The sequence below is a fragment of the Anticarsia gemmatalis genome, chromosome 26, assembly GCF_050436995.1.
Source record: "Anticarsia gemmatalis isolate Benzon Research Colony breed Stoneville strain chromosome 26, ilAntGemm2 primary, whole genome shotgun sequence".
Lineage (NCBI taxonomy): Eukaryota > Metazoa > Arthropoda > Insecta > Lepidoptera > Erebidae > Anticarsia > Anticarsia gemmatalis.
This window is the reverse complement of record NC_134770.1, coordinates 6,238,645-6,266,455: the sequence shown is the minus strand read 5'-3', so window position 1 is coordinate 6,266,455 and position 27,811 is coordinate 6,238,645. Positions and strand designations below refer to the sequence as shown.

Here is a 27,811-nt window from a genome sequence, read left to right as displayed (position 1 = left end):
CTAATTGGATATTTTTGTAAGGGTAAAATATTTCCTTATTGATGTGGATATTTTTCGAGTTCGATGTGAATGATACAAGTTTTTTTTAGATATTGTAGGTAACAAGTGTAGCCCTACGGTAAAAAAACGTGATTTTATGTACTTTTATAATGCTATTTCAGGGTAGTGAATGCTTCTCTAAATTTATTATTCTTGAAACTGTATACTATGTCTGAGCTAGACGGTTTTCAGAAAAAGCCCTTCGGCAATTTTAATTTGTTCGTCTGACCTTTAAGTTAGCAAAAGATTATAACAAGAAATCAATGTATTACCCCCGAGGGACTAAAATATTCATGAATCTAGAAATCTAGCTTATAAATTTCGTTGTCCAGACAAATGTGACCTATATTTTTTTTCTTCTGAAACATGTGATTAATTTTCTACAATATTTCATAAAAATAGTTCAATGTCGTATTAGCTGGTAAATAATTACCGCCATCACAAATGTTGTGGGCGTTTTGCCATAAACATTGTCGGTACGTACGCGTAAGCTTTGCATAATGCTTGATAACATCTCTTAGTCACAAAAAATAAATACAAGGCACACTTTCAAATACTAAATTATATTTTAGTGAACATCTATACAAAAGTAGCGGAAGAAATTAAGCACTATATCCAAAATAATTTACGATCTACATAAATCTATATCTTTAGTTTTGAAAATCAGACGCGGTCAGTTACATTTAATGGGCAAAGAATAAGTACATAACACGTCTGTCGTTTTAAAGATTTTCGACATCCAGCAAAAAATACATATATTTTATGCTGAGGACAATTTAGCGGTCTAAGTACCTTATAAAAATATTTAAAAATTGATTTAATAACGAGGATAAGAAACTTTCATATCCTCTTAAAGATTCAAATCAGTTTTGAATAGTAAAACTTCTAAAATCTCATTCGTACTCAACAGAGACACGTTCCACGCGACGTAACGGTGGATAACACATAAAAATAAACAAAAATAAAGTGTTGCTAAAAATAGTGAGGACTAAATTAACATTATTTCCGTAAGGTTGAATAACCCACGCCAAGGAAGGAGACGAGAATATCGATGGCTTGTTCCGATGTACAACTATCATGTTATTAAGTCCTTTCTGTGGAATAATTTCCTTTAGTCGATGTGTTGATTAGTTTGTACTACACTCTGCGCCAATTTCGTTCGCGTGATAAGATTTCGCGGGAATAAAACTATCTTTTGCAGCATTTTTTTGTACTTTTGCGTGAAAGAATAAGAAAACATAAAATAAACGCATTTTAAATAAAAATAAGATAGTTCTATAGTTATTTATCAACGCAATAACATTATCTGTTCTGTTTATAATTCTAACATATAGTGACTTTTCCCGATGTTAAACTATTGTGTTCTTTCGTCATTTTTCTGTTCTATTAATGAATGTATTGATTATTTTGTATTGTTTTATACTTTTTCTCGATCGAATATCATTTTCGGTTTTATTTTGGTTTCTAGAAACTGGTTTGTATACGCCCTTCAAGTTGTTTGTGTGATTGTTATTACACCTATAATATCGGAGTTTCATGTAACTTTTTGTGTATATGGTTATGCATCACGACTGCTTGATAATTATTAAATAAAAACTGAGAGCTATTTTCATATTATTTTTAGACTGAAATCACTTCAAATACATACGAACGTCTAATACGTGCGATACGAATGAACGAGTCGAATCAATAATACTATGTCTTGGAAATAGGTGCCCTTACCTGCCCTTACGTTATAACGCGTTACGTTTCAGTTCACGCTACTGATATAGGTTTAACTTTATTTTTATACGTATAAAAGCCGTATTTCGTGTATATTGGACTTGATAATTAAATTGGTGTGTTAGATTCATGTCCTTAGTTAAGCACAGTCCTAGACGGACATTTCCAACGCAGATGGACTGAGAGATAATGAAGATGCGATATTGTTGTACAATTTTTTAATTCCCTAACCTAGGTGTCGACCCCCCAGTAATTCCGGGAGGTGACCCATCCCTGCAACGGAACAGTAATGGATTAAATTTCTTTATTTACTAGTCTATAAGTTACCTTGTCAATCTAGCCTAGTCTTGCATAAAACATTAATGTATGAACATAACAATATTTCCTAATCAAGTAACATAATGAATGTTTATCAATAACGATAAACTATGAATAACTAACAGTTATCGCAATAAACCTCTAAAAAGACCTTACAAAGGTTATCCTACGAGCGTTGAGGTTTTCGCCATTCCACTGCATTATACAGTAAGGTTGAATTAATATGCATTATAAGGGAGCGAGACGTCGAAGGCAAACGTGCAGCTTTAGCCAGTTCGGGTCGCCATGATGAAATTTAAAGGCGAGAGTATAACAGAGTTACAACAACATGGACGGTGATATAACAAGAACAAGATTGGGTACTTGACTACCAGTCAAATTAGCTACTCTTTATGAAATGTCAAAAACACATTTTAGTATAAATATGCGATAATATGTTTTAGAAAATAATTATATAACCTGAACATTTTAGACGACTCTTCAGTCTTTACGAGTACAAATCAATATTGATACAATACGAGCGTAAAATCAATATAAAAAATAATTAAAGCCACAATAAAAGCCTTAGATTATTGTTCCATTACATTCCGCCCGTTCGCTTATTACTGTCTGGCGGCACAGAATCGATTCGAGCTATCAAAGATATCCTGCGATAACAATAATCCTCGCTATTTCTATCAAAATGCGGAAATATTTCCAGCGAATTATTCTTATAAACGTATATCGTACCCTGTAGGATACACCGTATACAAAGGTAATACACAATTCCCTGAGGAAATGTGAATAAACTTAATATGTTTCAGGTGAAGCTTAAAGATCAATTTATGCGTTGTACGATACATAGAGCAAAGAAAACTTGTAAGTTTACTCTTCCATTACTGACTGACTGACTGACATACAACGCAGAGCCGAAACTACTGGATGCAAGAAGCTGCATTTTGGCTTGAGAGTTGTACTTGAAGAATGTAGTAGAGCACTAAGAGATAATTTTTAGAAATTTCTCCCCGAATCAGGTGAATCCGACGCGGGTAAACCGAGGACAGAAAGTTAGTAAGTAATATTATATTTTGCGAAAGTCAGTACTACGCTTTACTTACATGGCAACTACATAATCTGTGGTAAGGTCACGGAAGGCTAATACAAAATATCGTGCAAATCTTTTTTTTTTGTTAGGCTCTATATCGTATTACGTTTAGTTTAGCTAAAAAAACATGATGAAACGGATACGTGGCTGTCTGCAGTGTATTCGAGTTACATACATGTTAGTAAATGATTCATTAGATTGAGACACGGTAATCATTTCCTACTAATTGACACATTGAATGTACAAATGGATTTTTGTTCGGCGTAGAACGGTGCCACACTCTTTTGGTTACAGCTATTTTTATATCAATGTTGCCTAATTTATACTTCTTTAGAGTCCATAAATTTATCAACACTGGTTAAGTTATAAAATCTCATATTCACTACGTCTAGTTGAGACTCGGAGATCTTCATCATTGATAACTTTTCACTACTTAGAGCAAAGCATACGCCTCCCGTTCACAATAATCATTCCTGTTCCTTGCTACTCAGGTCCTCCCATCTTTACTATTTCATCTACCCATCTTCCTTCCATCACTTTTTACACTATTCATGTTTCGTTTAAAACACTTCCTTGGATTAAAATTAATTAACAAAACTAAATTCGCAACGAACATTTCCTAATTCCGTATTCTCTCACATAAATCTCGCTAAATAGATAATTAATAACCGATATCTATTTGAATATTGATATTGCAAATACAATTTGCGATCGCTCGTATATGATTATCGATTTTCAACTAAATTCTATAGGAGTGGGCATTGGAACAGAGCATTAATAGAAGGTAAAACGCCTCTAATACTATTATTGAAAATGTCGAAATGTGCTAACAGTGACATTTGCAATAGGATGTTAAATGCAATACCTATTGAATTTAAAGTAATACAGTGTTTTGTTTTACCTGATTATATTCAGCAGAATATAAGATAGAATTTTGCTTGTCTCATTATATATTATATGAGTCATTTCTATGCTGTTTTTACATGCAGTTTCGTTAGTTCGTTTTAGTTGGTACTTACAGATAAATGAGAAGCTGTTTTCAAAATAACAACCTTTTTTTTCTGTGACTTTACAAAATTTCCACATCTAGCCACAAAAATAATAACGAAACTACCCTCAAAAAATGAAAAAAGCCTCCAAAAATCAATAAACCTACCTTTTTCATCTAAATTGCAACGGAGCACGAAACCGCCAACAATTTGACTATTAAAATACCAGGATTCAAGAAAACGATAGGAGTTCAACACGGCAGAAATTGTTAATCTATTAGGCTGTCTAGACACAGTCACGGCGAACATTTCGCTTAGCGAACATGGTGCCATGTAAATCAGGTTCGTGTAAAGAATCCTACACTGCGTATTATCATTTAGACTAGTTTTAAACGTACGTGGTATGAATTACCTTGTATCCTATTTCAATGAGATGAAATTGTAAATCTCTGTACATGCCTCTCTGAGGATGTCCATGATACGTTTTAGGTATTTAAATCCAATTTGATATGTCGTTATAATGCAAATTGAAATAGCTGCGTGCTTCAGCGATGTCTTCATTTGTTTTTATTTGGACTAGAAATAAAAACCTCCTTGAATGTGAAGCGCCTTTACTTTTCCTGCTAATTGGCTATCATTTCTCTATTCACTGTTTTTCTCGAGAATTAAAGACTCTCATTGTTTTATAGACAAACCTATTACAGCATCACATTTATTTTCAACAGAAAACCTTAGGTTAAAAGAGATAGCTTTTACCTCTTCATTCTGTAGTTGTTTATTCTCAACGAAATGTCTATTCTAATTAGAGGTGTCACCTAACATTTACCCTAGCTCCAAGGGTTTACAAAACAAACAGCGAATCTTATTTGCTTACGGCTTTATGTACACATAAGGTTCTCAAACACATTTAGCATTCAAAGGTTGTTCCAACATAAATTTTGCTAATACATATCTAGGCTGAGCGTGTCGACGACTAAATTGGACATATTTTGAATTCAAGGGATGTTTCAAACTTACAGAAGGTATTAGGATTTACGGGTCAGTAGTACCGTGTCCCTCGCTACCAGTTATGTCGCCCAAAGTTTGAATAAGCTTGAAATTTTTATTAAAAAGGACCAAAACTTGGTTGGACTTTAATTTGACAGCTGTGCGAAGTACAAAAATGTAGTCTACATAATATCTACCTAGATTTTTATGTGGAACAAAGCCAAAATTGCTGATTAACATTTTCATTCAGTTTTCTTATTTCTATTTAGCTAGCAAGTCAAAGGCCTAATTAACGTTGAAGGATTAAACGTATTCTAAATCTTGGAAAGCTCTTTGTAAACATGTGAGCATAAAATTAGTTTATAGTTTAATTTAATTGTAATCACTGCTTTGAGAGCAACGAAAATAAGCTCGACCGCTAAAATGCTTTAGTAAGAAAATAACAAAAAGGAGCCGTCTATGAACTACTACTACAAAAGCTTAACTGAAAACCTAAACCTGTTAATTGTGCTTATCTTAATTAAAAGTCTCAAACGCTATAAAATTCTAGTTTCCTTTACAACCGTTTATCAGATCATAAGCTTTATACAAGATTTTATTAATTTATAAAAACTTTTCCGTAGTATCGCGAACACGGGTATTCTTCAGGGTCTTTTTGCCGAAGGACGTACAATTTCTTTCTACTTCAATATTACTTTTAAATGCAGGCACTCGGGTGACACTTTCTCCTTGCAATTTTATAGAGAAAGGATCGCTAACAAGTTTTTTCGCTACCAGCGCACAAGGTTTGCTTATATTTCATGATAGAATGTTTATTTGAGTTATAATCTTCGTTTTTAATTTGCTTTTAACATAATTATGTCCTAAAAACCAGATTGATCTGTTTTCTTTTCCTTAAGATCTAAACTACTTTTGAAAACCCGTGCAAAAAAATATGACAGCGAAAATTAGGTTGCCATCATAAAGAAAAATACATTACAAATCTATTGAGGTGGCTATTTGCGTCGTCGCAACAGTGCGTACTCGTAAGAAGTAAAACAGAATCATTACCCCAAATTACGTATATATATAAATATTTGTGTTGTTGAGGACCGTTGCCCACGCTGCCCGGTGAGGTATTTATAGAGTCCCTGCATCTCGATGACATAACTATGGGACGAAAGTGCATGTTCCGGGAGAAATTTGTGCTTTCTTTTTGGGTTAATCTATAGCTGCGATTTTCTACGCATGTAAAGAATTTCCGCGGCTGATATAGTTGGCTTGATTATGTGTATCGTAAACTTTAATTGCGTAGAAAATACTTTTGGGAGAACCGCTACTGGCGACGTTTGGCGAAGGTATTTTGTAGTTGAACTACATTGATTATATTATCTCAATGCTGGTCTGTCCGTATTAATAGAAAAAAATACGTCTAGTTTCGTAAAATACTACTTACTATTGTATAACTATACGTGCGTGTCCAACAGATGTTTATGGGCACAAAAAAAAGGTAAAAACAACACAGGTTGTGCGTTATCGCGTGTAACAAGTGGGTGATACGAAACCCGATAATATTAGCATAGTGTAAAATGAAGGAAAAAAAGTAAACAACGCCGGGAGGAAAAGTTATCGCACCGTGAACTATGACGTAAGAGTCACTCGCATTTATAAAAGTATTGCGAATAACAGGGCTGGCGGACCGCAACTGTGTTAAGTAACTGAAAACCTTCAACAAATTATGAATTTGAACTTGTAATTGGGTAATTATGCCGTAATATTACACAAGACGTTGTATTTTCTTATTTATACACTCTAAAAAATCTTTAAGCTGAGTCAATTGCGATGAAAATATTCTTTAATCATATGAATTTTCGTTCAACGTCAAGTAAGCCTTTATAACAGTAATGACGAGCTTAACTCCCACCAAAACATCTCCAATCCTCACATTTTAATACGAATTTCTGTCCGCCATAAAACCTAGTCTATTTTCGTTTAAAAACATCCACGGATGAGATAGTCGTGGTGGATGAAAACTGGGCCAGACGGAGTTATCGGGCCGGACAACCCTACACGCAGTATGCCCAATGCCTTATGCATGAACTGTCACCCGTTGTCGCGTAAACAACTGCTATAATAAAAGGGCCTTACCTAATAAGATATATCCGAAGTGACGTATTAAATTGTGCTTATCATATATTATGTAAATCTGAATATGCGGATGACAAACTTGTTTTCTATGGGTTTATGGTGTTTTGGAAGATTACGTGAATCTTCTGTTTATTGATATGTGAATACGATTCGTATTATCGTCGAATTCGTATAATATTACCTATAATAGATACGTTGAGAGCACGGTAAAATTGAATAACATCGTAGATATTTTTACATATTATTCCGTTTTAAAACGTACGTTTTTCACAGACATAAACAACATAGCAAACATATAAACATTGTACGTATTTCGTATTGACGAGATCACTTCATGTTGACAGTACACAAGTAGCTTTGAAGCTTAACATCGAGCAAATGTGATTCCCCAGTCATATCTGATATCAACTGAACTACAATAAAAAGTATAATAATATATCATGTAATATTAATCTTACAACATAACCGACCGACTATATACATACAATATTCTTCATAACAATAATAAACTAGTTGAGTAATATTGAGAAATATTACAGTAATATTTGTTTAGATTTCCTTGAACAAATTCAAGTTCTTCTCATTAATAACTGGCCATATGTAAATGAAATCTAATTTCAAGCCATCATGAATTTACTAATGAGTAAAAAAAAACAATGTAATAGAGAATGCAAGGACATAAAAAACTAATGCAGTGTTGCCAATAACAGAAATATATTATTGCTGGCTATTTTTGTTGTTGTTGTTTTATTATGTTTGTAAACAGGTGTAGATAAAAGTTATACAATAGTTTGACTTCATAATAGGTGCTTTTAAAACTATTTGACCTACTGCTTTTATTATTATGTAAGAAATCTGTGAAATTTGTTGCTATAGCAAGTATATAAGAATCCCTAAATCATTAATCACCTAAAGTAATTATGATTACTTTAGAAACAAAGTCTACATAATTTTGATAAACTCATTTTGATAACATTTTATCTATATACTAGAACTTGTTTGTAGAAGCATAAATGCAAATAAAAAGTGTAGTTTAAAATGCACAGTGTATGTATTGCAACAATTCTATCTCTCAATTGAAGTTAATAGCCACTAAATCCCTTATTAATGTTAACAATAAACAATAATTAAAACCAATGAACTATGTTACCACAATGAATATTTTTAATATGGTGACACACACTTTCACAGGCCTGTTAGCTGCCAGTATTTTTTGTTAGTTTGTTGACACTTAGTTCACAATAAAAAGGTCTGGGTTTCATTACTTGTGGATAAATATCAGGTAACAGGTGGAATTTTGATAGATTTTTCATACACCTGCTGTCAATTTATCTACCATATAGATAGCTTAGTCATAAGCTTTCACAGCTTATGTGAACCCTTATACTATAATTATTATACCCATACATGACAAGCATAATATCACACCTTTTTTCCACATAGGGACCATGGACTAAAGAATTATAATTACTATATTAGGTATATAAAAGTATTTATAAACACATGTTTAGTATATTAATCATCACTGTAAATAATCTAATTACCCACTTCAATACTATTTACATGGCTACAGTAAATATTTACTATTTAATTCACACACATGCTATTTTCGAACATGTTCTAAATATAGTAGTTAGTTTTAAACATGGTTATTAAACTCTATTACACGAAATGCAGAAGATATACACAGGTACATGATAACCCTTGTGTTTTTTCTGATAGCATGATTATAGTTAATTTCTAATGACTGTATCAAGTTTATACAAAATGTATGGATGTGAATGAGGCTAAGAAAGCATATAAGGATTGTGCCTACCTTTAATTGAAAACGGTGTTAAATTATGTGTGTATGATTCAAGTTAAACATGACAATAGATAACTGATTTCATACAAAGCACAGTCAAATGATATTATGTACTTTTAAAGAATAAAATAAACCTACCTAGACATAATATTCCTCAGTTATAAAGCATTTAAGATGAGTAGATAAAATAGCTAAGCTTTCTTATAAACAACAAGTGTCTCTAAGTGAATAGTTACTGATTTCCTAGTACACATCTCGGTAATGTAAGTTAAATTGTTATATCTTAAGACTGATCTCAATGATCTAATTGTGTGTAGCAGTGCTGTACAAACATGCCTGTGAGCTTTGAATGAAGATGAATTATTTGCAAGGGATTATCTTTGTAAGATACTTATTAAAATTAGATATCTAGATGCATTGTTTTTATTAGTGAATTTAAAATGGACTAGCTTCTCCACATGAAAGAATTTCCTGGGGTAAAAAATATTATCCTGTGTTGATTTTAAACCTTTGCATTTATAATACAAGTAGGATTAACCACATATGATTTATAAATTGTTTTCTATTTACCACATAGATTAGTTATAAATGTTATTATTTCCAATCAAGGTATAGTGAAGATCTATTATTATATATGTACATATTATCCTTTAATTCTATACATAGATATTGTGTCACAGGTTAAATTAGTTTTATATTATCCTTAATCACTTCTACAATGTGACTTTGAGGATACACACACAAGATTCTACTGTACATTAAATTTTAAAATGAATACTGACTCACAGTATTGTCTATTGGTGCTAATAATCATACAAAAGAGTTTTTACACAATATCACACTGCATACAGATAACTTTAAAGTATGAGTAATCCATGCATTGTCACTGGCCAGTTGTTATTCCACATTTGAATGTGCACTACCCACTTTTTTATGTTGCCAATTAATTGTTATTAAATAAACTGTATGTACTTTTACACACACATTGTCTATATTAACTGTATTTAATAGTGTCAGTAAGTCAATTTAAAACTAAATGTAATGTATTCAGTACACTCACATGTAATGAGTTAGTATTACTAGTGTGTTTGTAAGTTAATGTTATGCATAGTATGAACAAAAATATTACACACATTCTAACTACCTTATGATACTATTGATATGCCTTGTATACAGCCTGTTATCAAAAATAATAGACAAGAGTACAATAACAATTATTGACCCTACCAATTTCTGAATGAAAGAAACATAAACTCATAAATTAATGTCAATATGCATGAAGTGTTTTTACAATAGAGTAAACACAGGATTTTTCTTCATTAATTTAATAGTTTAGGTGCCATGCTACACTGGCCACACTTTCTACCTAACTAGGCTTCCATTACAAGTAGTTTACACAATTAAAACATGTAAAATACACACATATGCAATAAAGAGATTAGTATCTAATACCATAAATTAATCTTCCCTTATCTGTGCTTTAAATATTGAACCTCTGATAAGAATGTTGCAATACATTATCTGTAGGTGTTTGTAATGAAAAACAAATGGTCCAGCTATTGAATATTTATGCTTCACAAACAGTAATGTAGTTCTTAACTAATTACAGTAGTTATGTAAGTCAATTGTTTGTTTGCTATCGTCCTACACAGACCGGTAGTTCAGCTCGATGACTGGGGAATCGTAACAGGTGGAAATGACTTACCTTAAACATCGGCCTGGGGTGCCTCGGCTGGGACGGCGCAGCAGCGGCGGTGGTAGTCGCGGGCGCCGGCGTCGGAGCCGTCACGTGGTCCGCCGGCAACGACTCCGGGACAGTCTGAAGAGTAGGCCTCATCGTCGTCGACATTTTTGCACAAAAACACTAGTTCAAACACTTAACACCTCGCTAGCCCACCCTCGCCGTTCGCATCCTCTGCGGCGGCCGCGCGCTCAGCCCGCTCGACCGGCCCAGGCCCTCACCAGGACGCCGACACAGCCCCCGACTTAGCTCCACCGATCGCCGACCAACAACGCCCATCTAACCGCATTTTCGACCAGAAAAAAACATCGCGAAGCCCTATATTGAAAACTATGTAACGATACGCGATACCTAATTCACTTTCACGTATATGTTAACGATCGTCGAGATGGAAAACGGAAATAGACACGCAAAAAACTATTAGAAAGCTTACGGTGTCTTCTCCTGTCACATAAACACTATCAAGGAATTCGGCGTTTAAGCTTTATAACGACGCGCAAAGTGATTCCGTCAATGCCACCGGCTTGTATCAAGGGTGCGAAATCCTATGGTGGACGAATATAAATCCATTTAATAATAAATTTACTAAAGAAATTCACTTAACTCCGCTAAAGTCCTCACATTCTTGAATTCACTCTCAAGATGGCGGATTTTACCTACTCCTCGTAAATGGGCACAAGGCTGACACGAAAACATCAACCGGCTCTCTATCAATCCCTTTCTTTCGGCAGCATATAAAAAGAGATAGTGATATGTGAACGAGTTCAACGGAGTTTAGTGATACGTCACTGAAAAAACTGCCAATGGAGCATGCGCAAAAGTAACGAATATTTTACATTTTGAACGCACCCATAAGCGTTTCGTTAGTGCTTCGCAAAACCAATACTTAGGAAGCTATTGTGATGCTTTTTATATTTTCAGGCCATTGGAATATAAAGTGTTTTTTGTATATTTTTACAATACCTAGTACTTTTAACACAAAATAATCTCTAGTTAAAAACACTAGTTTAGTGCGTTTTGATAGAGTTTGCTTATTGACAGATAGATAACATCTCTATCATTTTCATATTTTTTGTAAGGGTATTGTACTAATTTTACTATTGGCAAGAAATGGCATGAATATTAGCGCCATCTTTGTAAAAATGGCTGCCTTGTTGTTGGCGACTGTTGGGTGCTTGTTTAGGAATTAATGTTTGTTTCTTTCTTTTATTATGTTTCCGATTAATTGTACTTGTGAAATATTGCAAATTAGTACCGGTGATCTGATAAATTGGTGAGTGCGAAACGTTTAATCATATCAAAGCACGACAAAGTGCTAAGTAACGTAATAACAATCTGCTCTGGGCAACGTGAGGTTTTCATAAATGCGTATTCCTCTTCTTTTATGTTTTTTGAGTTATCTATCAAGTTTATATATAGATTCGTTCCCTTTACTCTTTCGTATTTAGATTTTGAGTTCCGATATAAGTGAGGGTCATATTTACATAAGTTGTGACCTTAGAGGATCCAGACAACAAAAGAACACTTCCAAGAATCTATTGTTACAAGTAATCTTCTCGATGTTTTCTCATGTTTATTGAAGGAATAGTGTTCTGTTGAAGTTTTATACACATTTGCCTATGTTTTGTGTTTACTACGACGCTAATTTGAGACGGCAATAAAAAGTAGGTGAACGAACCCCGATTTGTGTCCACAAATAGTATAGTGGTGCTTTCTAAAAGTTCGATTTTTGCTTACGCATCGCGACGTGTTCGCCGAAATTATATTTCCTACTTCCGAACATTCAATGGCATCGCATTGTGTGGTGATTCTCGTGACTATTTGTTTTATTTACAAAACAATTACTGGTGGTAATGTATCAAAATTTTAAATATAAATATACCGGCCCTTGTTTTGATAATAACAGATAGACGGTCGTTTTTAAACATTCAGATGTTCATTTTACCTTGGATATTACAGTGTTTATAGTACTTGTCCCCCATGTTATGGTAATGCACCCTATTATAAATTGTTTAGACACTTAACATGTAATTTTACTTTCAAAACACAGGAGCAATGTATTATTCAGTATTTATGATTGTTAGCTGAACAACATAAATCAAGATTTGAAGGACATCAAAGAAGTTGCAGTTTAAAAGATAAAAACATTGAAAAAGGACACACACTGTCACAAATTTACTTTTACAGATAAAAATAACATGACTTTGAAATTGTTTTCTGTGTAAACTGGTGTATAATTTCATTTCCTTGTCAAAACCAGCTGATTTTCTATCAACAGTTTACCTTAAAAACATTTAAAATTTTATGTAGTTATATCACCATTGAATTAGCCAATGAGTAGATAATGCAATATGTCTCAAATCATCATCTTTCTTAATCCTCTCAATATGCAATTGTTACATATAGATATTTATGCATTTGTACCAATTAGGTATCTCTGTTTTATTCCACTCATGACTTGGTATACCAACATACCCTTGGTCCTTCTCGCTTCAGGTTTTTCAATGCTTCTCAATATCATAGTTTGGTAGCAAACAATGATGTGCTTGTTTTATATCATTCCTTCAATAAATATAGAAAGAATATAAAGGCCTTGACTCTACACTCCTCCCTATATCTTACTTTACTTATCATTAGCAAATAACATTGACTGTTAACAGATACAGAATTGTTCAGTCAAAACCTTGAATAATATAGACCCAAGGTTGATCACAATTAGCACTAAATTAGAAAGATGGGAACATTGTTTTCATTATTCTCTATTCTATTTAATATCATTTCATACAAAGACACATCTGAATAGTATCACTACATAGTATAAAACAAAGTCCTTCCCTCTGTCCTTATGTATACATAGATCTTAGAAACTATGTAACAGATTTTGATGTGGTTTGTCTAATAGATAATGATTTGAGAGGAAGGTTTATGTGTAGTAATTGTAAAGGTTTTTTTGCTAAATAACTTTTTAAACTGGAGGAAGCCGGTGTGGACAGCTCGTGAATTATATTGTTTACAGATAAGTGATTGAGATTGAAGATGGTCTTTTATAACTTCCAGTGTTAAACAGTATGCTTGATAAGCATTATGTGTGTATCTGTGGCATCGTGGCTTCTAAATTGATCAAGCAATTGTGATAGTTTCATGTACTGTTAAACATAAACTTCTTAGACCACTATTGTATGTTGACCGCCATAATTGTTCATGTATGAACAAGGCAGAATTAATAGCAAATAAACAATATTTATGAAAAATATATAAAAAGGACTGCACCTTGTGTTATTATTTTAAATCCAGTAGCAAAACTATAATCCTTTATTTTCCTATTATGAAAAATCCTTTTGATCAGTGACATTGGAATCTAAACACTATCTACTAGTGCATACAATTGAATTCAATATAGCCATATAAAATTGCACTAGACGCTACAAGTGGTGCTATTTCATATCAATGTCAATTGTATGTGCAAATGAATAAATTGATACTTCAATTGTACACCGTTCATCTCTACTGCATCTATCTGCACCAACTAGATAACTACTTGGCTTAAATAGAAAAGTTCTTGACCAAATAATAGGTTAATAACATTTAGGAACCTGATTGTTATAAAATATGGTAACTGTAATGTTAATGAAGTTTCAAAACTTCATTAACATTACATGGTAGATATCTAATTTTAAAGAAAATTCCGTTTGAAATCTTCTTGTACATATAAATAGTGAACTATTGTGTATTCTTCTCTTTCTAAGGTTACATACTCAAAAGGAATTGCACCCTATTATTAAGACTGCTGTCTGTCACCTGGCTGTACCTCATGAACCGTGATAGTTAAATTTTCACAGACGATGTATCTGTTGCCGTTATAACAACAAATATAGAAAACATTTATTTTTTTAAATAATGCAAGTTCTTGCAAACTTTTCAATCTGTAGTATTAATATTATTTACACTTTGTTATATTTACACATTTACATAAGCTAAATCTGTTTAGAACTAAGAAGCATATAATGTTTTGTTTTTCCTACTTATTGTTTGTCACCAAAGAAGCTTATCAGTAGTGGGAATTATAATGTTATCATAGTCATGCTGTAGGGTGACTGGTATATGAAGAAATCAGCTGATTCCTATAGTCTGTTGTTGTTGTTACTGAATCATTTTTGATTATCTCACTGTAATACCTTTAGTATTTTATAAATTAAAATACTATGTTAATAGAATCTGTCTGTGACCTCGATGCCATGAAAGATTTTTTGAGTTATAAAATATCTCATACTGTGCTAGGATTTATATTATGTACAAAATTTTAATCAACATCGGTTAATAGTGCTTGAAATAGCAAGAAATATAACATATTACGAAATTTTTGTTAACACCCACAATTGAATGAAGAACTAGACTTTAAATCACCAAAATTAAAGAAAAGGATATTTGTTTCAGATGACTGCACCCGCAAAGAAACCCAACAGTTGTCCAAGAGGAGAGCATTTCTAATGACCCACCTAGTTTGTTAAACTAGTATTACGGTATAGTTGATAGTGCACCGGCGTCCCGATGTCGAAGATGTGGCCCGCGTCGCAGTACTCGCACAGCAACGCCCACCAGCAGCAGAACAATGCTGGCAAGGCCAATGAGCACCAGAATCAACAGAACTTGAAGACACTGGGCATGACCTCTGCTATATCCATGGCAGGTGAGATAAAAATTTTGATTACGGGAGGGGACCCTTGCCCAGCAGTGGGACAGTAATGGGTTAAACTTATTTACAGAATTTTGTCTACATTGAGCTCGTGAGGTACCCAAATATGGGGCTTGTTTGTGTAGAGAAAAGATTTTATTACAAGTTCATACATACTAGGTATAATGCGAAAAGACTTTTTCCCAGACCTAATATTTTTTCCCAGACTTAATATCTACAACAAAACCGACTTGACACACTTGTTCGGTTTTTGCCGATTGTTCTTCTACACATATTTGGTTTTGCCGCCCGGTTAGACCGACTAATGTGGAACCGAATATGTGTGTAACAAGTCGCAAGCAGTCAGCAATCATTGTGTAATATAATTTATCTATACATAAAATTACTTGTAGTCAATAATTTTGTAATCAAAGCCATCTAGATCTGTTGATGATCAACTGGTGGTTGGATGACATATTTCAGGGATGGTTTTAGTAAATCGGAACATCGTCTGATTTTGGAGTTTCTTTCAAAATTTCTTCTATATTCGTAAATGTGTTAGTTTTGCGTTATGGTTGTCTGAAATAAAAAAAGATTTTTTTTTATGTGGTATCCGTTGGGTTCAATAATTGATGGAGCAGAGAATCGCATAAAAATAATGTAGTTGCCAAGTTGCTTGTTGAAAATACGGGTATAAGGTCAGGTCAACTGTGTTTTTATCATTCTAGAGTTTTTGCTTAGACACCTGACTATCTACAGAATAATATTGCAATTTCAACAATACTATAAAAACAATGAACAGTTTACATAACTATGAGAAGAGTTTTCGCAATACTAACTTATTGAAAACCATTGTCAAGTTATATGGCGTAAAACACTTTCTTGAGTCTTTGACGTCATAAGCCTATTATTCATGAAACGGTCTGAAATCGTGATGCAATATGTTTTCATCTTTCCCCGGGAATTATTGATAAACGGATCACCACATAACGGATATGCGCAGTACAATAGTCTGACAACTTAGTAGAAAGCCTTGGCGTGCACAATTAATCTAGATTATTATAAAAAAGATATTTTTTTCAAGTTAATATACTGCGAATGGTTTGTCTAAAAAAAATTCAGACTATCTATATCTATCTCTACTAAGTTGTTAGACTAAGTATAGCTATCTCACTTCGACGTCTGCATACTAAAGTGCATAGTTTATAAGTCACAGTGTTATCAGCTAGGAATAGTCTGGATTTCCACAGTTTTCATCTAATAAATGATGAGCATGAATCATTTAACATTAGTCTTATTTGTAGAACGACACGATAAGGACGTGTTGTTGTCATCAGTGAAAATGTCTGAAAGTAAATTTAAATATGCAGATTATGTAGGTAAATTTAGTAATCTACTAGCCGCTGTCTTTAAAAATATTATGAATGGTAAGATTTATAATTGTTTAAGTATTAATATTATACATTTATTAAATACTGTACTTAATTAAACAAATCGATGTAAAATTTAGGTAGATATCTCATTGTTTTTCGCACATAACATGATCGCATGTCCCAATGTTGGTTAATAGTCCAACCCATACGTTTCCATCAGTGCCAATATCCCAGATAGATGTCCAAAGTCGCCACAAAACGTCTTTTTGGCCTACCTGGACATCGCAAAACCCTCAGGCATTGTTTGAAAACACTTGCCCAACCTTAGTACCTAAACGTTATCCCACAGAAGTATTTCAAAAGTAGAGGCCGCCTTCGACTTCGAAAAAAAAGTAGCCTATGTGTTATTCTGGTCTGGTCTTCGGCTAACCTTTATACCAAATTTCATCGTAATCGGTTCAGTAGTATTTGCGTGAAAGTGTAACAAACATCCATACATACATTGTATACATTCTTACAAACTTTCGCATTTATAAAATTAGTAGGAAACGTTTAGTCAGATATAGAACAGGTTTACACCTCTTCAATGTATTAACCAATTTACTCTTGCTTCGCTCAGGTCCAAAGCCCATAGACATAGAAAAGACAAGTGAGCTAAAAGACTCGCTGGTCCCGTACGGCGTGTTCGAGTCAGAGCAGGAGATGCACCACCGCATGGAAGTCCTGGGCTCGCTGCACCGCCTCGTGCGCCAGTGGATCCGCGAGGAGTCGTTGCGCAAGAACATGCCGCCCAGTGTGGCCGATACCGTCGGCGGGAATATTTATACTTTTGGATCTTACAGACTTGGGGTATGTAACTTTTAGGCTGGTATATATTTTTTTGTACTTCTTTTATTTTGGTTTCGTACTACTCGTTTGTACTCTACATCTCATCTTATTGATATTAAATTTTTAAATGGTCTGTAAAGCAACTGTGTATCTTTTAAATCCGATTATTACAGATACTACCATGAGCAATCACCCTTTTAAGAATTAGAGATATGTTAACAAGCAAAATAGTAGAGTGCAAAATACTGCTCCCTCTCTCCCTTTAAAAGTGTTTATATTTCTTATGAGTTGTTTTTGCTTGTAGGTACATCACAGAGGTGCTGATATAGACGCCCTGTGCGTGGCCCCGCGACACATTGATAGAACCGACTACTTTGCATCCTTCTATGAACTATTGAAGACACAGCCTCAGGTAAGCTATACTAATATAACCACTCAGGGTATAAATAAATTTTACTCGTTACCATCTCACTAGGGAAAAAGAGTCTCCTCCCATAACGAAGGAGGGACTACACTTTGGGTCGTTCGCGCCAGCTCACTGCCCAAGTGCTGCTTTTTGATATTCTAAATCTATGCAAAAAATAAACATTTCAATGAGTAGCGAAGAAAAATAAGGATCTATATATATTTTAACGATAACTGCGTAGTAAACACGTGCACTTAAATAACGTATGCGTGCACGTGCACTCGTCATACTTATTTACATCTACCAACTGACAGACGTAACATGGGTCGCAGTATATTACATAAGATTAATATTACTGACGGCGAAACATGGCTGTGGTTTATACATCCATGCCTCATGTATAACAATGCGATATTTTAACATTTTAACATAATAAAATATGATATTTTCTGTTTGTATAGGTAAAAGACTTGAGAGCGGTAGAGGACGCATTCGTGCCCGTAATTAAGATGAATTTTGACGGAATTGAGATTGACTTGCTGTTCGCCAGACTGGCGCTCAAAGAAATACCAGGTAACGTATGCAAAACTTACTTCTTATATTTATTTTTCTTTCATAGAGCTAGGGTAAAGAGGTGAAGGGATTGAGTGAAAGAGGATATGAACAATGGGATAAAGACAGAATTGAGGCTGTAAGAGATGAGTGGATGAGGGAAACATGTTGTGCCGACCCAACCTAGCGTGGGATAAGGACATATAATATGGAATGTGGACTCAAGACCACATGGACCCAGTGCGTAGCAGCCAAATATGAATGTTGAACAAAGGAGTTACCGACCCTATTACCCTATACTGTATAGTAGCTAGGAGCTTGTATTATTAAACTTATATTGAATTAAATAAAATAACATACCCTGATGTTTGTTTGATTACATAACTAACACTCGTATGAAAAAGTGACATTGTCCTGATAAAATGACTTTAAACTTGTCAATATAGCAATATAAAACAGTCTTGAATAATTGTGAATCATGTTAATTATATCTGATTATTTATTATTAATCGAAATAGAAAAATAAACAAAATAATTAACTCAAGTTCGCTATACAAAGCGGCAATTTTCCAACATTATTCTCATACGAACTAAGCTCTATTTCCGTATAATACATAGTAAAAATGAACAGTTTGTAACCACAGAATAATGTATTGTTTGACGCAAATACCGTGCTATTTTAGTCTCTAATGTTTTCCCTGTCGCCGACGGTCTAAGGCCGTCCCTATAAGAATAACTGAACATTAGGTAACTACACAATTCTTCTATAAGGCTATACTTAAGTCTACAGCCACAGATACTACTAAATATGTACTAAATCATCACATATACGCACAAATACACATATATACATTATGTCGCGGGGCAATGACAACGAAATAAATGACACTACGTTAGTATATAACATGCTGAAAGTCTTTAACAACTTATCCTGATCAAAAAACTCTAACCTCCGGTTTCTGTGTACGTTTAGCGGTAGTTTATCTATTCAATAGCGTTTTTTTATATGAGTTTTAACACTATTGAATAGATAAACTACCGCTAAATGTACCTTAGAAACCGGGGGTTAATCGGCTTATATCAACATACACTGTACACAGTGATTAAAAATTGATCGTTGTTTGTGTTACTGTGACGCTAAGCGGCAAGAGCTAGTGACCGCTAGTGTCTGCGGTCTGCAGCCGTAAGAGGATTCCTCCTTTTTACACAAACGCCTTTTGCCTTATACCAAATTGTGGTTAGACATCTACATTTAGTAAATACTAGCTTTTACCCGCGACTTCGTCCGCCACCTGAATTTTCCCATGGAAATGCGTCATTTTCCCGGGGTAAAAAGTAGCCTATGTCCTTTCTCGGGTATCGAAATTACTTCATACCAAATTTCATGCAAATTGTTTCAGTAGTTTAGGCGTGATTGAGTAACAGACAGACATACAGAGTTACTTTCGCATTTATAATATTAAGTATCGATAATGATATCATCATAATTATAACAGCTGTAAAGTCCTGCACGGAATTTCTATGTTATTAGTAAACAAATGTAACAAACACTCTTATCGCTATGACTAAGATAGTACTATTATCGACGCGAACTATGATAACGGTGAATACCTACGATGACGCGTGACTAATCTTTCTAAATGTAAACAATTGTATGAAACCTAAAGTTTTTTTGTTTTTATTAAAATAAACACTCGAATTAGGTAAATAAGGGAAAGTTATGTTATGCTCAGTGTGATGTTACATGTCGAATTAAAAATAATCGTGGCGGCATACATACACTCCACCTTGTCGCCTCATACTTCTCTTAGAAAAGCTAAATAAATTTAAGCAATATTCAGTTGATGTGACAAAATTGGTCATCCTCCGCTGTCAAACAGTTCAATATAATTATTTAATAAGTTTGTTTATTAACCAAATAAATAGGCACACTGACACAGTTTAAACATAAACTCACTAAAACGTTAAAATCTTTTACAAACAAAGTTTGAAAGTTCAATCTTATTCAAAATACTTCATATTGTGTATATTTTGTTGCAGACTCATTTGATCTCCGCGACGACATGTTGCTAAAGAACTTGGACCAGAAGTGCGTGCGCTCGCTCAACGGTTGTCGCGTCACGGACGAGATACTACGTCTCGTGCCCAACATCAACAACTTTAGACTCACGCTTAGAGCTATCAAGCTCTGGGCTAAACGTAAGTACTATTCATTTATTTTTAGTTGGTTTCAGCCTATTGGGAGACCTTTTTATAGACCTATTGGTGTTACTTAAAAAGTTCTAAAATGACACTTTTACCCAGTAGGGTAGTTGACTCTGTTAACGAAAAATTATTAAAGTTTACTCGTAAAAGATTGAACCAAAATCAGCAGTCAATCAGGCAATTATTTGATTTCTCCAAAAGATTCAAATTATAGAGATTCATAACAAACGCATCTATAGCGCAATTCACTACAGCCGAAAGTTTGGCATTTAAAATTTAATGCTAAAGTAGTTCTTACGGCGCCCGTTAGAGGCGCTGATCAGATATTCATACAAAATTTCTGGATAGCTAGTCGATTGTCGGTAGTCGATAGTGGCAGAGAATCGAACTTCTCGTAAACTTATTTAACTCTTTGACCGCCACGGTTGGCTATACTCGACAAATCAGAAAGTGCAAGTGCAAGTCCATAGGTTAAAAAAACTATTTGTATTCTCAGGCCACGGCATCTACTCCAACACGCTGGGCTACCTGGGCGGCGTGTCGTGGGCCATGCTGGTGGCGCGCACGTGCCAGCTGTACCCCAACGCCATGCCGGCCACGCTGGTGCACAAGTTCTTCCTGGTTTTCAGCCAGTGGAAGTGGCCGCAGCCGGTACTGCTGAAGCAGCCGGACTCCGTCAACCTCGGCTTCCCTGTCTGGGACCCTAGGGTGAGTACATACACTTTTTGTAAAGCAATTTGTCTCTCAAAATAATCTAAAGCGAAATTCTATAAAAGCACATTAACATAAATGATTTTGTAAAAAAATCAAAGGAAAAGGTTTAAAAATCATCTTTGTGTTTGTAGTGTCTTTTACAAACTTACATATGTATATGATAAGACGATAGACTGAGAATTATGAATCTATGGCGTAGACATTAAATCACATCAAAAATGTTTCTACATTCAGGTGAACATATCGGACCGCTTCCACTTGATGCCGATCATAACTCCGGCCTACCCTCAACAGAACTCCACATTCAACGTGTGCGCATCTACCAGGACTGTTATCATGGAGGAGTTCCGACTTGGTCAGTACTAAGCTATATTACCTTCACTATTATAGATATAGTTATCAACTTATCACGTAGATGTCTTTGCGCAATCTTTAACAATTTTTAAGCACCTTAGCACAAAAATAAGGCTAGCGACGAAAAAAATTTCGTTCGCTGTTAACGTGTTCGGGTGCGTACCTTTACGGAATATGTTATTCTGGTGACATCTATTTGCAGTGTGGAATCAAAAGTTGATAATATTCCTTAAGTGAAAACAATATTTATTTTAAATCTTGTATCAGAATTGTAATATTGATTAAATTCTATTCAATTAGGGTATATTGTATTTATTAGTGAAATGTTTTTTGTTAATAATAACTCGTATGTAATAATTTACCAGGTCTAGCAATAACGGACGAGATAATGATGGGCAAGTGCGGCTGGGAGCGTCTGTTCGAGGCGCCCAACTTCTTCTCCCGCTACAAGCACTTCATCGTGCTGCTGGCGTCGTCCGCCAGCCCCGACGACCAGCTGCAGTGGTGCGGACTCATCGAGAGCAAGATCAGACATCTTATCAGTGAGTATGCTGTTATGACGAGATTAGGAACATATAGGTAGATGGGTAGCGTTAATACTAGTGTTTATACGTAGTTGACAATAATTTGGTCCATGAAGGGTATCCAGAATGAGGCATTGTAACATTTTAAAACTAGTATAACAAAGATTTTTCTAAACGTTTACCTAATACCGTATACTTCTTGGCATATTAAGACAATTAACGTCGTCAACGTATTTATTGGCTACATTAAAACGGTTTACAAGTACGTCACCTTATTTTAACAGAAACACTTTTTTTTCTTAGTTGTTCATTATGTTTATAAAAACTTTAAGCTGTTTCAATCGTTTTGATTTTCGAGGATTTATTTTGACTTGACAGAATTTTGAAACGATATTCATCAATAATAATAAAAACAAATACTAGCCACAATTTCACAGTATGGTACTAATACTGTATATTCATGTTACAGCAACCCTGGAGCGCAACTCGTACATAACGATAGCGCACGTGAACCCGGAGTGCTACAACTCGGTGCCGCTCAACACCAACAACGGACAGCCGCTCGCCTTGCCGCCAGGTATGACATACAGTTTCATTATACTACACATAACAGTATACAGTACATAAGAACACTCAAGTAAGACAGATGAAGAAAGTAAACAAACTAGCAGAAATTCCATATTGGTATATTTTTAACAGTAAAGAAATGATCTTGAAATGGCTTGATCATACGCTCCTTCGTGTGTTGTTATACATGTACACGCCAATAGCCCATAACATAAATTGTGGTGTATTCTTAATTCCAATATTTTTACGTATTAAATACCGCTATATCTATCGTGTTTGATAGTTCAGGGCAGTATGTTGTCTCGTTGGCCTTACTTTTTAGTAAATATGCTCACAGTAGACCAGCATTATTTATTAAGCTTTATCTACACTATTCAATATTTTGTTTTAACACTGCAATTGCAAGAAAGTCCTTACATCACAATTAAATTGATCACATACTGCTCATACATTTTGGCAAATTTCAAGTAAAAACGAACAGTACCAAACAAGGCCAAATTTAATCTAACACAATTATATGGCACATGTACTTTTAGAAGGTGGATATATTAACTCGATGCGCTTATATGAGAGGTATGGGGACATACTCGCCTGAACAGCACTTTTAACTGACCACCTCACTTGGGGCCCGGCAGCAATATACGTAAGTCTATTTGGTATACAACGCCTGCGTAACCGTACTAAAAATATAGGCTGATTTTCTAACAGAAATGGGCGAGATAGCTTGGTGTTGCGTGAGATTAAAATTCAGCAATAAGATCGTATAATTTATGGTATGGTTCAAAAAATGTTGGGACAGTTATCTGACGTAAATTATTGGTTCGAAAAACTGTACATTTTTGCGGTACGTGTTAGTTTAAAAGGTATGTTCCCAGTTATGGAATATACCGTTTAAAACACTAACTAGTCGCACTAACGCGATGAGTTTTCGTAATAATAATACATTATAATACCTTATTTGGATTGAATTATACCTCTACATTATTATCATTATTAATCTTATTGTTGAACTTTTTCCTCGCCCATCGCCTGCTACTTCGCACATTTCGGTTAGAAACAAAGTCTAAATAACAGATGTATAATCTCCATATTTTTTTATTACATTAATTTGATAATATTTTCAATTATAGGAGCCCCAATGCCGACAGATCCTGCCCCTGAAGTGAAAAAGAATGAAAACGTAAGTTGATTTTTATTACAATCGAAGAATAACTTTCTATTTTTATTTTTCACAAATTTGAAGCTTTGGTATAGTACAATTTTGTCCCTGTCGTATTGTAACTTTCTACCTGAAAGCTACAATACGACAAGGACAATAAACAATCTCTGAAAGGTATTGCAATGAAATGTAGCCAAGTGACTAAATTTCTTAGGAACACGGTTTTTTTATAAAGATAGTCCTGCTAAGATATTACTATCTCAAAACTAGATGTTGCGTAATAAGCATGGTTTTGTTTAAAGATTACATTTTATCGGAAAGTCGTCAATTTGGGCAGGGCAGTGATTAATATTTTGTAAATATAATTTCAGGGAGAAGTGATAGCGAACTACTGCTCGATGTGGTTCATAGGGCTGGTGTTCGAGAAGACGAACCTCAACGTGGACCTGACGCACGACATCGTGTCCTTCACCAAGACCGTCAACTACCAGGCCGAGAACACCAACATGCTGCGTGAGGGCATGACTATTGAGGTAACCACATGGTTTTCAGCACATCAGCCACTTGGTACAGAATTTGTCACCAATAACTACTTTATATTTACGTGTAGTGTATAAAACATACTTTTGAATGTAGCTCAGCTTGCCTAAATTTCAAGAAATGTTATCTCACTACCAAATTTTGTCGTAAACGACTTAATCGAAACTGAAAATCGTAACAACACAACCCCTTTGTAATTTCTTGCATGAATAAATAAACTTATCGTATGATTTGTTTACAGGCGCGGCACGTCCGTCGCAAGCAGCTCCACCAATACCTATCAGGTTCACTGCTGAAACGTGAACGAACCACATCGGGCACCAAGCGCCGCCAGGAGCCACAAACAGTAGTCTCCAACAAGAAGATCAAACGACTCTCCGAGAGCAGTGTCAGTAATGCACCAAGTGTACTTATCGCTTTATAACACTATTCTACTAATACTATTTTACAGAAGCAGGCCTTGCAAGCGACACCCCCGGTGTCGCGACCAACATGCCTCCTGGCTACGGTAACCGCTTACCATCACGTGGGCCGTAAGCTTGTTTGACATTGTTGTATACGAAAGTTACTAAAAAACCATTATTTTGATGTTAATATTTGTCGTACAGCGATTTTCGATTAAAAGGTTGTCGCATAGCAGTTGTAAAACTGCAGTGTAATATCAACCGTTTAATTGTTAATCGTTCAATAATGAAATGAAACCAGAAAGTAATAGCGTGTTCAATATTGCAGACGGATGAGGTGAGCGTGTTGTCGTACAACGAGGACTCGAACTCGTCGAACATGTACGAGGTGAACATCCAGAACGGCGCGGCGGTGGCGGGGGTCGCGGCCGTGGCGGGGGTCGCGGGGGTCGCCGGGGTCGCGGCCGTGGCGGGCGTGGCGCCGAGCGCCGAGGCGTCCACGTCCAGCAGTATCGCGTGCACGTAGCAGTACGAGGAGTGGCGCAAGCGCTTCATATACGGGCCCAGCACCACCACCAAGCGACTGTGACTCTCGATCAGTGAACTGTGAACTGTGTGTGAGCGTGCTCCCAGTGTGCGCCGGCACGAGGACCTTTTGTATTCTACGAGTAGATGTGGTGCGCCCAGTGCTGCAAGTAAGTTAACAGATATCATTAGTGTTAGTGTTCCGTGCGCGTGTGAGAGTGAGCGAGAGCAGACTGTGACGTCGACAGAACCCACCCCACACACACCCCCCTCTAGGCACCCGCGACACGTTTGCAAGGATGAGGCGCCATGCCCGATCATAGTGTAGGAGAATTTTAAACAGTCATGTATCACAGGTATTTATCTAATGTGCTAAATTTGTGCCTATCCTGTCGAGCAAACATTTACTTACTTGCAAAAGACAGTGTTAAACCAGAACTAGATGTATTGTTTTATTCTAGTTGTGTGTATAGGCCGCAAGTTTTAGCTAAAAATACATTTAGATATTTACTTGTGGTATATAGGTGAGTTTCTCTTCTTCATAAAGTAAAGAACTCGAATATTGGTAGCTGAACATTTGCTCATTACATGGACACATGTAATATTAATTGGCAAACAAATCTAATGACCAAAGCTGAACAACATAACTATCTATCTTTGGTAGCTATAATTGACGTAAGCTACAGAGGATGATAAGTTTTAAGTTGATTATACATTTTCACCTACCCTCAAATATTATTGTGTTTTACCTATACCAAAATAATGTGTATTGGTAATGCATATGAAACTGCCTTTCCAGGTTAACAACTATTCATTTTGTTAACTGTTTCTTACACATACTTATAGATCTATAAAGACATAAGCCGTAAGAATATTACGGAACAAAATAAAGTTGTGATTAACCTTTGGTATTAATGAAAACAATGTGTTTTCTAATGAGATAGTATGGCAGAATTTGAAGGGTTAAGGTGCCTAAGAGTATGTGCACTTAATATAAAGTTGTGTTCATACTATAAGCTGAGCGTTTGATACTTTTGACGATACTGTGCGGTGAGTACTTAACAAGCGGCGACGCGCGGCATGGTCCGTATTCCTTGCAAATGTCACTCATAGTACAAAGTGGAATATGATTTTAATTTATTCCTCCATGCGCTTGTTGTGACTCGACGACTTTATTAACACATTTATTGGAAGAGACGTGTTTTGGACAAAATGAATAGGGTAATTGCCTCATAAGAGGATAATATGTGATATACTATATTACTGGTATTTCATACGGGTTTGTTCTGTTTTACTAATATTCATCTACCCGAGCCTCCCGTCATTTAGCAAGAAGAATATTAGTAAAACGAAATAACCACGCTCTTAGTCTCGCTTCAAGTAATAAAGCATTTGAGATATGCTGACACCCTTCCTTTCTATTCTCAGTTGTGTAAATAAGGTATAGCCTGGACTTTATCTTTCTCAGTATGTTGACTGATTGGTTCTATACTTACTTTAGTTTGTTGCTTTGGTATTTCAGTCAATTATATTAGAGTAGATAGTAAATTATCTCGTCTGAACGAGATAGCAATACACCTGTGCCTTTCTATTTAGCTGTTAGTTAAAACACATATATATAAAGCTGTCGAGTTACATACAAGCGTGTTAGTTCTCCATACAAAACATACACTTATGACTATTATTTTTTACTTCAGTGCACTTGACATATTGGACAACAACAATTTGGTTGGTTGTGTGTGAAAATGATAATTTCAACTAGATGATAAACGAAATGATTCCACCTAGGTATTAAGACTCAATGTAGTTGTTCATAAGAAAGTTTCAGGTAATATTTAAGTTGTATATATCCAATTGATTATTATATATAAACTATATATCTGCTAAAAGATTCATTCAAATTACAAAAAAAAATTAAATAAATGTATATAGAAAAGGGCCGATTCGTTTTTTATTTCGTTCCTATATGCCTCTTCCTTTCTTTTCCTTTACCTCGCCTAGATTTACACATAATTAAAAGACGAGACAATCACAAGCTTCTCTTGCATTACAATATGCAATTAGTTATAAATTTTACACACACACACTCCTGCATAAATATCTACTTCAGGGAAATTTTACACTTGCAAAATGAGCACAGAACTTAAAAAGAACTATAGTCAAAGTTGATAATTACA

The 27,811-nt window shown here is 35.0% G+C and overlaps 2 protein-coding genes across 5 annotated transcripts in view; one reads left to right on the top strand and one right to left on the bottom strand.

Moving 5' to 3' along the window:
• The window catches only part of LOC142984109 (MAP/microtubule affinity-regulating kinase 3-like), a 228,717-nt gene extending 217,193 nt beyond the window's left edge, over window positions 1–11,524 (bottom strand). The window contains exon 1 of the mRNA XM_076131463.1: window positions 10,776–11,524. Within this exon, the coding sequence (XP_075987578.1) occupies window positions 10,776–10,919 (144 nt within the window). The 5' untranslated portion in view covers window positions 10,920–11,524. The remainder of the gene's footprint in view (window positions 1–10,775) is intronic.
• Window positions 11,525–11,924: 400 nt separating this feature from the next.
• On the top strand, window positions 11,925–27,574 carry hrg (poly(A) polymerase hiiragi). 4 transcript variants are annotated; one of them, XM_076131860.1, is made up of 14 exons: window positions 11,925–12,084; window positions 15,246–15,498; window positions 17,476–17,705; window positions 17,989–18,096; window positions 18,552–18,663; window positions 20,683–20,841; window positions 21,344–21,555; window positions 21,796–21,916; window positions 22,281–22,457; window positions 22,909–23,016; window positions 24,137–24,186; window positions 24,537–24,698; window positions 24,947–25,093; window positions 25,438–27,574. In XM_076131860.1, the coding sequence occupies exons 2-14, from the start codon at window positions 15,360–15,362 to the stop codon at window positions 25,633–25,635; spliced, it is 1,923 nt and encodes a 640-aa protein (XP_075987975.1). In that variant the 5' UTR covers window positions 11,925–12,084; window positions 15,246–15,359; the 3' UTR covers window positions 25,636–27,574. The 4 variants fall into 4 exon arrangements, with proteins under 4 accessions (XP_075987975.1, XP_075987974.1, XP_075987971.1 ...); XM_076131859.1 differs by having other exon boundaries at window positions 24,947–25,111; XM_076131856.1 differs by lacking the exons at window positions 11,925–12,084; window positions 15,246–15,498 and adding an exon at window positions 16,765–16,910 and having other exon boundaries at window positions 24,947–25,111.
• Window positions 27,575–27,811: the final 237 nt, after the last annotated feature.

Bases quoted from the DNA above. Each gene is read 5' to 3' on its own strand.
- hrg (XM_076131859.1), top strand. From the start codon at position 15,360: ATGTCGAAGATGTGGCCCGCGTCGCAGTACTCGCACAGCAACGCCCAC. The intron at 20,842-21,343 runs GTAAGTACTATT...TTGTATTCTCAG, and splicing joins TATCAAGCTCTGGGCTAAAC to GCCACGGCATCTACTCCAAC. The intron at 24,699-24,946 runs GTAACCACATGG...ATTTGTTTACAG, and splicing joins GTGAGGGCATGACTATTGAG to GCGCGGCACGTCCGTCGCAA.